Below are 11,305 nucleotides of genomic sequence, written 5' to 3' on the forward strand. Positions count from 1 at the left end.
TGTAGGCTCACTTTATTTGTGAAATGTATATTTTGGTTGCTTAATGATTCAAGTACTAACCTTATATCACGGTTCTACACATGGGAATGTAACTAATTTAATAAGGTCAAAGGCTTCGTGTTCTTGCTTAAACCATGGACTGCGCTTGAATTCTGCCTAGAAAAACAGTCCAAACCTTCTCTTGACATCACTAGAAAATCAACGCATTAAGCTTATATTGTACTTTTAAAAACTAATCTCTTTAAGGTCATCTCTTCTTCTTCTTCTTCTTTCAAACCCCATTTGAAGTAGGAAGAAAATGCAGTTCTCTCATTCATCTCTGAAACCCAAATACTATGCTCGCCTGACAAAGCTGGTCATAATCTCGTCTTCCATTGGCATACTATATCTTCTTGCCTCTCTCTTCCTCGTCCACTCGAAGCTTGCCAGAGCGCGATCCCCGCCAGTCGAGCCGACAGATTTGCGACACTTGGCGTTTGGGATCGCATCAAACAGCGAGGCTTGGCCGAGTCAAAAGGAATACGTCCGGACTTGGTGGAAGCCGGATCGGATGAGAGGCTGCGTCTTTGTCGACCGAAACCCTAAAGATAACGACACTTCTCTCCCTCGTATATGCGTATCAGAGGACACGTCGCGGTTCCGATACACGTACAGAAACGGCGATAGGTCGGCGATTCGGGTGGCTAGGATTGTGTCGGAGATGGTGGCTTTGAACATGTCGGAGGAGGAGGTCAGGTGGTTTGTTTTCGGGGACGACGACACGGTGTTCGTCCCCGAGAATCTGGCAAAGACTCTGTCCAAGTACGACCACACGATGCGGTACTATGTCGGGACGTACTCGGAGATCTACGAGCAGAACGAGCATTTCGGGTTTGGGATGGCTTTCGGAGGGGCGGGTTTTGCGATGAGCTATCCGATGGCTAAAGTTTTGGCAAAAGTTTTTGACTCATGCATAGAGAGATACACACATCTATATGGGAGTGACTCTAGGGTCTATTCTTGTATCAGTGAACTCGGCGTTCAATTGACTCATGAACCAGGTTTCCATCAGGTAATGTTACTAACTAATTCACATTATATGAACTTATATCTCTTTGAATAATTTAGTGAAAATATATCAACAAAAATATAAATTTAGTGAAAATATTTATGTTAGGGAATAATAAAATAAAAAAAAAAAGGTTTCACAAGCAATCAATATGGTCTCTTCTAGTTAATCTAAGATAATATGATGTCACAAAGTTACACAGCAAGTATATGGAAGACAGTAATGAACCGAAGTATATCTCAACTGCTAAATCTCTCATTTTTTTAAAATATGTATCACATTACAAATTTTGTTCACTACCAAAAATAGATTGACATCCACGGAGACATGTTCGGTTTGTTGACCTCGCACCCGGTCACGCCATTGGTGTCCCTCCACAACTTAGACCACACCGACCCGATCTTCCCCGATGCCACGTCCCGAACCGAGGCCCTTCGTCGCCTTTTTAGGCCCGTGGGCCTCGACCCGCATCGGATCCTCCAACGATCCGTGTGCTACGACAAGTGGTTTTCGTGGACGGTATCGGTTTCATGGGGTTACGCGGTCCAAATCCACGGACGCCACGTCACTCTCCCCGACCTCCTCCAAGTACCGAGAACGTTCCGGAAGTGGAATAACCGCCACACGGTCCTCTCCGGCGTCTACACTTTCATCACGAAAGACGTGGACCCCGACCCGTGTCGAAGGCCCACGGTTTTCTTTCTACATAATGCCACGTCATCGTCTTCGTCGACGAGCCTCGTAGAGACTTTGTATCGGAAATCCTCTCTCAACTGCACCGGTTACGGCTCGGGGTCCCCGAGAAGGCTAGAGATGGTTCGGATTTTATCTCATAAGCTTCATCTTAGCGCCAAACAAGTATGTCTGTTTTTTTTCTTTCTTTTATTCACTATAGAGGGATTGCTAGAGTTTTGTGTTTGGTAAATTAATAAAGTTAAAATTTTGGAAGGAGATGAATAAAAATGATGGGAAGAAAGATTCATTGTACAAATCATTTTAATTTATATTCCTTCTTTTCCTACTAATATTCCAAGCGAAAGAACATTTCATGAATAGAATTTTACAATGGTATGTCAACTTTTTGTCATAATAGAGATCCTGGCTTCTTATATTAATTTATAATAATAACAATTTTTGTTTAAAAGGCTGATCTGTTTTCATATTGTTCTATTTATTAGGTTTTCATGCTATTGTTTTATAAGATGTAAGAATTTGGGTTTATGATCGAAGCACTTTTAATTAGTTATACGTAGTCTTAATTATATAATGACAAGTCTTTGGTTTGAATCCTCAGTTGCAGGCTCCGAGAAGGCAGTGCTGTGATGTGTTACCTTCTTCTGTTTCTGATGTAATGGACATCGAAATTAGAGAATGTCACGATGAAGAATTGATTCATATGCATTGATATATGAAAAATAAAATAATGGAGGAGTTTTGGTAATTATTGGATAAACTATCCAGGTAATGTAACACTTATTTAACTATTTGGATTAATAATGCTTCGTCAAATGTATGACTGATTAGAAAGGAGTTGTTAATTGTATAGCCGGATTAAGTTAAAAAAAAATAAACGGATGTAATATAAGTTCATTGATTAATTAATTGTTAATTACAGACCAAGCCGGCTATATTGACTTCTTTGGATAAAGCCTTTTTAAACGTTGTTTTGTGATTTGGACTAAGATGAATGGATCTTGTCAACTTATCCTATATTGAACCATCTATATGCTCGATGATATCAACAAAAGAAGAAAAAAAAAATAATGACACGAAAATAAAGAAATTTTTTAAGATTTTTATAATAAATAAATAACAAAACCAACATTTTTCTTTTAAATTATAAGCCTCTTATATTGGTGTAGTTCTAGAAATACGCCTTGTCCATAAAAAAAAGCTACTACTTTGTCTCCTGATGAACCAAAGTGTCATTGGTCCCAAAACACCTATTCAACGCAGGGACTTCAGTGAATCACATTAATTCTAGGATTTCGGCGCTTTGACAATATCAATCAAAAGTCAGCCATGTCAAACTCCCCTAAATCCAGCCAAGTTTATTCTATTATATCCTGACTTGTTCTTCACCATCAACACCGCTCTATATAAAACGCAAACGAACTGTTTATATAGATATACAACAAACAAACCCCACAACAAATCTCTCTCCCTAAGCAACATTGTCCAAAAGCATACCATGTCACCCTCAAACCCAGCTCTTAATACCATCTTCTTCTTCTTCTTCTTCTTCTTCTTCTTCTTCGCCTTATTCTCTCTCTCCAACTCCGAACCCACACCAAGCCCACCAAGCCCTCTTCTTTTCCACATCTGCTTCGGCGAGCGAAACTACACGGCGGACTCACCGTTCGCGTCGACACTAACCCAACTCCTGAACCGACTCACCGTCAAAACCCCTCCGACGGGGTTCTCCCTCGCCTCCGGGAGAGGCTTGGCGAACGGGCTGGCGCTCTGCCGCGGCGACGCCCCGCGAGAGGCCTGCGAGGCCTGCGTGGCCGCCGCATCAAAAGAGCTCCGATCCGCGTGCCCGCTAAGCAGAGGAGCGGTGATCTGGTACGACGACTGTCTCCTCAAATACTCCGACGAGAGCTTCTTCGGGAAAATCGACTCCGCGAACCGCTTCGCGCTCCTGAACGTGCAGGCCGTCGCGGGAGGCGACCCCGCCAAGTTCGACGCGAGGGTCAACGGGCTTCTGGGCGGGCTGGCCGGGCAGGCCTCGGGGTCGGGCCCGGGGCTGTTTTACGCGGTCGGGCAGGTCGGGCTCGACGGGCCCGACCCGACGCTCTACGGGCTGGCCCAGTGCACCAGGGACCTTAGCGGGCCCGACTGCAAGAAGTGCCTCGACGACGCTATCGGGAAGCTTCCGGGCTGTTGTGGCGGGAAAAGAGGAGGCCGTGTTGTCACTGCGAGTTGTTACGTTAGATATGAGCTTTACCCTATTGTCCGCGGACAAATTTAGTTTTCTTTTTTATTACTGTTAGAGATCATTCTCCTACGTATATTATATTGTGATTTTACTGGTATACGAATCATACGTATGTTTGTTTGATATTGGCTTACAAAATTTAAGAAAAATGGTTAAAAATTAAAATTCGTGTGTTCGTGGACAAAATTAGAAACATTATTAGAGAAACGATGACATCGTGAAAATCTAAACGGTTCTATGATATAATTAGAAGAAGAAATAAAAACGACGGACTAAATCGTTAAAATTCAGATGTTCAAGAACAATTTGTGCCAATTTTTTAGTATTGGGTAAATTTCATTCATAGTCTCGAAAGACTTTTTATGCGGTTCTTATGCATAGCGTTACAACTTGTAAATAATGTCTCCAGTCATCGACTAATAGCTAGTGGGATATATTAAAACTGGAATAACTATAACTGCAAATCGTATTCTACACTATGAAAAGTAGACATCACACAAAGTTGAACAGTCAGAACAAATGTACCTGTAAGGCTGTGACATGCTCTTGCCAGGAAACACTTTATTTGGATTTCGATCCATGGAAACCAATATCATACAAACTCTTTGACCCTGTTTTCAAGCCCATAGTGGCGATTTTTGCCCTGTCGAAACCATCTGGCACGAGGCCTTTCATTTCCATCTCCGAGCACACAGAGTCCACCAGATTCTCTTTCCCATCTCGGCACAAACCGGCACAGAGCCTGTAAATGACTTCCGAATCCGGAGCCTGAGACCTCCCGAACATTTCCATCAACACTTCGAAAGCTCCTTCGAAGTCATTGCCGTCGCAGAAAGCAGAGATCAACATCTTGAAAGTGTCTCCATTCAGGTTGAAACCACATTTCACCATGGTTTGGTACAGCTTAAGAGCTCGGTCAGGATTTTTCCTCACACATTGCCCAATGATGAGTGCAGAGAAGGTCGATGCATTTGGGACCAGCTTCTTCTTCTCGAGATCTTTGACTAGAAACGCAGCTTTTTTCGTTTTCCCGGCCTTGCACAGACCTAAGATCAACCCATTGTACGTCAAAATATCGGGTTTCACTTGGTCCAGACACATCTCCTCATAAAGCCTGTAGCCCATCTCAGAATTCCCTTCTTGGCTGTACCCGTTTATCAGGATGTTGTAGGTCACGGTGTTTGGAACGATTTTCATGGCTCTCATCTCGCTGAGGAGCTGATTCGCTTGGTGTAGTTTTCCAACCTTGCAAAACCCATCGATGAGCGTGTTGAATGTGACTTCGTTGGGGTGCAATTGGTTCTTCCCCATCAGATATTTCAGCTTCGTAGCGGGGCTCATGAGACCTTTTTTGCAGTAACCAGATATCAAAGTGTTGTACGAAGCGACAGTGGGGGTAAAACCCATGTCCTTGATCTCCGCAAAAGTCTCGGCGGCCTTGTCTAATGTACCCAATTTGCAATAAGCTCGGATCACCATGTTAACGGTGAAAATATTGGGAGAGATTCGGTAACGCCGCATTTCTCTGTAGAAACCCAAAGCGGCGTCGGATCTGTGACGATCGAGCAGCGAGCTCATATACGCGTTGCACGACTCGACCGTCGGAAAAAACCCGTAATCCCTCATTCTGCGGAAAGTCTCCATGGCGTTCCTGAATTTCTTTGTGTGAGCGAACGTCTTGAAAAGGGAGTCGAAAACGCATGGAGAAGAATCGCAAGTCCGATACGAGTACAGTATCGAGTCAAACAGCTTTCCGGGGAGCTCTTCCGGACCGTCGGCGAGCACGGTGCGTAAGATTGCCTCCGCGGATTTGAACTTCCGGACTCTCGTGAGGATGTGAAGTATAATCGAAGTGGTTTCGAGGCTCAGTAGACTCGGATTTTGACTTCTCACCCACTCGAAGAACTCTTGCGAAAGAACGTCGTCCTTTTGAATCCTAAGCATCACATGTTTTACTCTAAGTGTCGTCAAATTGCTCGACAAGGTCCCAAGTTTGGTCCAGTCGCAATGAATCAGGTGACTGTGAGCGACATTAACGAAATCGAGGTCATGCCCTAAAGGCTCAGGAATGGTTCTATGGGGTATCGGTATCGGATTCCAGTCCCTTTTCCTCAAAATCCCAGAAGCTACAGGCTCAACAATGGTAGACTCATTGACAGTCGAACGAATCAGACTCGAAAACTGACGAGACATGAATTTATTCATGAGGAACTATACTGTTTCAACCTGCGGTATTCAAAGCAAGTGCTGATATTGAAACTAGGCATTCAATCAATGAACTGAAATAAGAACAACGTACTTACAAAGCGAAATGACAACTAACCGGTGAAACGCGATAAACTTTCAATCCTCCGATTCCGCTCTTTTTTCCTGTTATAATCCGAGAGAAAGAGAGACGAACAGTTTTTGGGCTGGGCTTGCACAGATTACATATACGGGATCATTCCTATTCTATGACTTCTACCATGATTTTGGACCAAAATCTACTAAACTCAAATAAATCCTAAACTATGACCTAATGAAATGAGTAATTACATATTTATCCTTCATATTTAATTTATTTTTATTAGTTAATTAATAAAAAAACAATTATTTAGTTTATATTGTGAAAACAAACATCGTTACAAAAACCTGGAGAGCAACTCTGGGAATCTCCGACGCTGAAGCTCCTGGGAACGACGGTCATGGCCGCCGGAGAGCAGTCCATGGCCATCTCGGCGGCGGCGACCTCGAAGTGTCCGCTGGAACAGCCCGCCATGGATTTTGCGTAGAATTTCTGTGGTTTTTAAAGTTAAAAAACAAAGAAAAAACGATTCTCGGGATTCTGGATAATTTTGAAAAGTTTCTGAAAATTTCTGGGTTTTCGTTGAAGATTTATTGACATTGATGTCAATAAAAATGCATATTTATTGACATTGATGTCAATAAAAATGCATATTTATTGACATCAATGTCAATAAATCTTCAAATGAATTTTCCAGAATCGTTGAAGATTTATTGACATTTCTGGGTTTTCGTTGAAGATTTATTGACATTGATGTCAATAAATATGCATTTTTATTGACATTAATGTCAATAAATCTTCAACGATTCTGGAAAATTCCTTTGAAAATTTATTGACATTGATGTCAATAAATATGCATTTTTATTGACATCAACGTCAATAAATCTTCAACGAAAATCCAGAAATTTTCAGAAACTTTTAAAAATTATCCAGAATCTCGAGAATCGTTTTTTCTTTGTTTTTTAACTTTAAAAACCCCAGAAACGTTGAAGATTTATTGACATCAATGTTAATAAAAATGCATATTTATTGACATCAATGTCAATAAATCTTCAACGAAAACCCAAAAATTTTCAGAAACTTTTCAAAATTTTCCAGAATCCCGAGAATCGTTTTTTCTTTGTTTTTTAACTTCAAAAACCACAAAAATTCGACGACTTAAACACTTAGAATAGGATCAATTTTTTTCATGAAAATCTCTAACCCTAAACTGAAAAGACAAACTGAAAAAACAAAGATGAACCCAAACAAAGATGACGAACTGAAAAACGAAAAGAGAGAGTGGAAGAGAGCTGAACCCAAAACGAAAAGAAAGTCAAATAATTAAATAAAAAAGAAAATCAAATGTTATTAAAAGTAAGGGTATTTTTGTATTTAGTGAAAATAGGTAGTCATAGTTTAGGATTTATTTGGGTTTAGTAGATTTTGGTCCAAAATCTTGGTACAAGTCATAGAATAAGAATAATCCCTTACATATATTCGGATCCAGTCTGGCTTGCCCGGCCCAAATCTTTGTTATAAATAGAGCTATATAATTTCCTTTAAACAAAATGTATTTAGAGTATAATTCACTATATAAATCCTTTAAAAAAATTACTTCAAAGAAAAACTCAATAAAAATATATTAAAAAGTTATCGTTTGTTATTAATACGTATCTACCAATATATACATAATCAGTATGTATACACCCATATAATTATGTAACGGTTATATCTTATTTATATTAAAAAAAAAAAAAAAAAAAAAAAAAAAAAAAAGTGGTTTGAACCATTGTTCTGGATAAATAGTCATTACAAAACTAGTACTATTTGTGACGTTGGGCAACTATTAATAAAATCTGAACCACGTAGTTTAATAACAATTCACAAATTCGAGCTAATTTGTTTGTAAAAATTAATTATTGAATATTTCTCAGTCGATTAAGCTTGTATGACTTTGTTTATACAGTTTTATGACTATTTTATACATATTTAAAAGAAGGTGAAAATGTTTGGGGATGAATATTTTTTTCTTACAAACTTATGACTAACTTACCCACCAAAACTAGCAGATTTGTTAAACAACCATTTTTTTGTAATTTTAGGCAAATAATCATTTTGATCACGTGGCCTTTTTAGATAATCACACCTAGGTGATGATGTGGCTCGGTTAGACGTGGCTCAATTAGTTAAGCTATCAGCTCAAATCAATATATAAATAAGAATGGAATACTCTGATGATCAACTTGATCAATCAGTTACAACCGCCCAACTAGTTCGTTCTTCATCATCCCCAATTTCTCTCCATTCTCTGAATTCTTTCATGGTGTCAGAGCACGATTGATCCTGATTCAAGATCATTTTGCTTCTGCAATGGCCGATCAGACATCCTCCACAACATCGTCTCTGTCACAAGCTCCTCTTCCGATCATCACTCCATCTACTCATCCAATCTCTGTAAAACTCGACAGAGAGAACTATCTGATCTGGCATCAACAAGTCTCAGCTGCAACTCGCGGTAGTGGTCTCGAAGGCTATCTCATCGGAGCAACGGTTTGTCCACCGGAGATGGTACGAGACGAACCAGAAAATCCAAGCAATCTCAGAAGATCTGTCAATCCAAGCTACTTGCAATGGAGTCGTCAAGATCAATTGCTGGTGTGTTGGCTCTTAGCCTCGATGACTATGGAGATCCTTCCACAGATGATTGGCTGCAACACCGCGTCGGAGATCTGGAGCGCCATGAAACAGCTCTACACTACGCAATCGAAGGCGAAGGTAATTCAATACAAATTGAAACTTCAGACTCAGAAGAAAGGCGATTTATCGATCACTGATTATCTCATGAAGATGAAATCCTATGTTGATTGTCTTAACGCCATTGGTGTGCCTGTAAGCGATGATGATTTGGCACTTTATATTCTTACTGGCCTTGGATTGAACTATGAATCGTTTGTCGTGTCGATCACGTCGAGATCTAAGCCGTTCAATCTCCGTGACATAAGCGCTTGGCTTAGCGCGCACGAATCCAGGCTAGAACAGAACAACACAGGCCTTGAAGGTCTTGTATTAGCCAATTTCGCACAAGGCAATCAAGGACGTGGTGGATCGAATAAAGGACGCGGTGGAGGATACAACAATCAGAACTATAACAACAAAAATCAAAATCTGAACAACCATGGCAGAGGAGGCTTCAATGGAAGAGGTAGATTACGTGGCAGGTCGAAGATGCAATGCCAGGTCTGTGGCAAGCAAGGTCACATGGCGCTCAAGTATTTCTACCGCTTCGATCAAAGCTTCCAATCGCCTCTGTATCAACAGCAACAAGGAGGAAATCAGATGTACTTTGGTTCAGACAATCCATCAGTCAACTTGGTTGCACTCCAATGTCAATCCGGTTTCAACAACAACCAGCTTGGGTTTAACCACAATTCGAACCAGTCAAATGCGTTCTCTTATCCAAACCGGTTTCCTGATTCAGGGGTAACAAATCACATCACCGGCGATCTGAGTTACCTCGCCATAGGTGCACCATATCAAGGATCTGAGAAAGTGCAGATAGGCAATGGTCCAGGTTTGAGCATCATACACATTGGTTCTAATTCATTTTGTGCTTCAACAGATGAAATAACCAAGCATTTAAAATAAAGTGCTTCATGTCCCTAGCATTACTAAGAATTTGTTGAGTGTTTCCCAGTTTGCTAAGGATAATGACGCTTACTTTGAGTTTCATCCTCATCTTTGTGTGGTCAAGGACCGAGCTACTCACAAGGTGTTGTTATCCGAAAGTGTTAAGCAAGGACTCTATATGTTCGAGAACTTGTCAAGGCTACTGAAAAGAGGATCTCAGGCGTGTGAAGTTCATGGAAATAACAGTTCAAGCTCGAGTTTTGCTGGTATTGGAACTACTTCTGCGTTATTGTCAAATAAAAATTGTAGCAATGATGTATCTCCTACTATCAAGTTGTGGCATATGAAACTTGGCCATCCAGTTATACAAGTTGTTAAATCATTATTAACTAAGTGTAAAATCAACTATGGTTCTCATGGTGATTTGTTTTGTAACTCCTGTTATATGGGAAAAAGTCACAAAATGCGATTTGCTGATTCTGAAACTGTAAATCAGCAACCTCTTGAGTTGATTGTGTCAGATGTATGGGGTCCAACTTCTATAATGGGTAGTGATGGAAGTAGATAATATGTACACTTTATGGATGTGTATAGCAGGTTTACATGGATCTATTTCAGGAAAGTCAATTATGATGTTGTATAGCAGGTTTACATGGATATATTTCATCAAAGCCAAGTCTAATGTTCTAAAAGTCTTTGTCCATTTCAAAACTCAAGTAGAAAATCTGCTAAATAAGAAGATCAAGGTGTTACAAACAGATTGGGATGGTGAGTTTAGGAGCCTAACAGCTATTCTATCTAAGTATGGTATAGTGCATAGGCATCCATGTCCTCATATACATGAAAAGAATGGGCTGGCTAAACGAAAACACAGGCAAATTGTTGATATGGGTCTCTCACTGCTGGCTCAAGCTTCTATGCCTCTGAAATTCTGGCCTGATGTTTTCAGTACAACTGTGTATCTGATAAATAGATTGCCTTTTTAGCTAACCCCTCTTGAAGTTTTTTTCACTACTAAACCTGTATACAGTCACTTGAAGGTGTTTGGGTGTTTATGATTTCCCTATCTGAGGCCATACAACTCCAGCAAGTTTCAGTACAGGTCTCAGCCTTGTACGTTCATAGGCTACATGTCAAAGCACAAGGGTTACAGGTGTTTACACAAGTCAGGGAGAGTGTATATATGCAGAGATGTGGCATTCAATGAGCTCAGTTTTCCCTTCTCTGCAACTGCAACAACATCATCAGCATCTACACCAACATATGCTCATTTTACCAATTGTGTTGTTCCAGTCTTGGAACCAAATATCTTATCTTCAACAACAATAGTCATGCCACAACAACCACTCACAGCAATCAGTGGTGACTCTACACAACCTATGAGTATTGAAGCTTCAGATTCAAGCTCTTCCTCATCGAGTAACCT

General features: G+C 40.5%; 2 protein-coding genes and 1 pseudogene across 2 annotated transcripts; 2 read left to right on the forward strand and 1 right to left on the reverse strand.

Moving 5' to 3' along the window:
- The first annotated feature begins 1 nt into the window (after nucleotide 1).
- On the forward strand, nucleotides 2–2,812 carry LOC149407693 (ERV-F (C)1 provirus ancestral Env polyprotein, putative (DUF604)). Its single transcript, XM_089614972.1, has 3 exons — nucleotides 2–1,051; nucleotides 1,358–1,906; nucleotides 2,343–2,812. Exons 1-3 carry the CDS (start codon nucleotides 299–301, stop codon nucleotides 2,451–2,453), a joined length of 1,413 nt encoding a protein of 470 aa, XP_089471098.1. The 5' UTR covers nucleotides 2–298; the 3' UTR covers nucleotides 2,454–2,812.
- Nucleotides 2,813–3,239: 427 nt separating this feature from the next.
- LOC149407694 (antimicrobial ginkbilobin-2-like protein pseudogene) lies at nucleotides 3,240–4,083 on the forward strand (annotated as a pseudogene).
- Nucleotides 3,271–6,368, reverse strand: LOC149407695 (Tetratricopeptide repeat (TPR)-like superfamily protein). Its single transcript, XM_089614951.1, has 3 exons — nucleotides 6,310–6,368; nucleotides 4,512–6,212; nucleotides 3,271–3,963 (listed from the first exon to the last, which is right to left on the reverse strand). Exon 2 carries the CDS (start codon nucleotides 6,189–6,191, stop codon nucleotides 4,548–4,550), a length of 1,644 nt encoding a protein of 547 aa, XP_089471077.1. The 5' UTR covers nucleotides 6,192–6,212; nucleotides 6,310–6,368; the 3' UTR covers nucleotides 3,271–3,963; nucleotides 4,512–4,547.
- Between the last annotated feature and the right edge of the window lie 4,937 nt (nucleotides 6,369–11,305).

The sequence above is a fragment of the Urtica dioica genome, chromosome 1 (genome assembly GCF_054948205.1).
Source record: "Urtica dioica subsp. dioica isolate 48M chromosome 1, U.dioica_male_clone48M_v1_H2, whole genome shotgun sequence".
In the NCBI taxonomy this organism is placed as follows: Eukaryota; Viridiplantae; Streptophyta; class Magnoliopsida; order Rosales; family Urticaceae; genus Urtica; species Urtica dioica.

What these genes read in the sequence shown, in the direction of transcription:
- LOC149407693 (XM_089614972.1), top strand. Translation starts at nt 299, where the DNA reads ATGCAGTTCTCTCATTCATCTCTGAAACCCAAATACTATGCTCGCCTG. An exon ending in ATGAACCAGGTTTCCATCAG is followed by an intron (nt 1,052 to 1,357) that starts GTAATGTTACTA and finishes TACCAAAAATAG; the next exon opens with ATTGACATCCACGGAGACAT. An exon ending in TTCATCTTAGCGCCAAACAA is followed by an intron (nt 1,907 to 2,342) that starts GTATGTCTGTTT and finishes TTGAATCCTCAG; the next exon opens with TTGCAGGCTCCGAGAAGGCA.
- LOC149407695 (XM_089614951.1), bottom strand. Translation starts at nt 6,191, where the DNA reads ATGAATAAATTCATGTCTCGTCAGTTTTCGAGTCTGATTCGTTCGACT.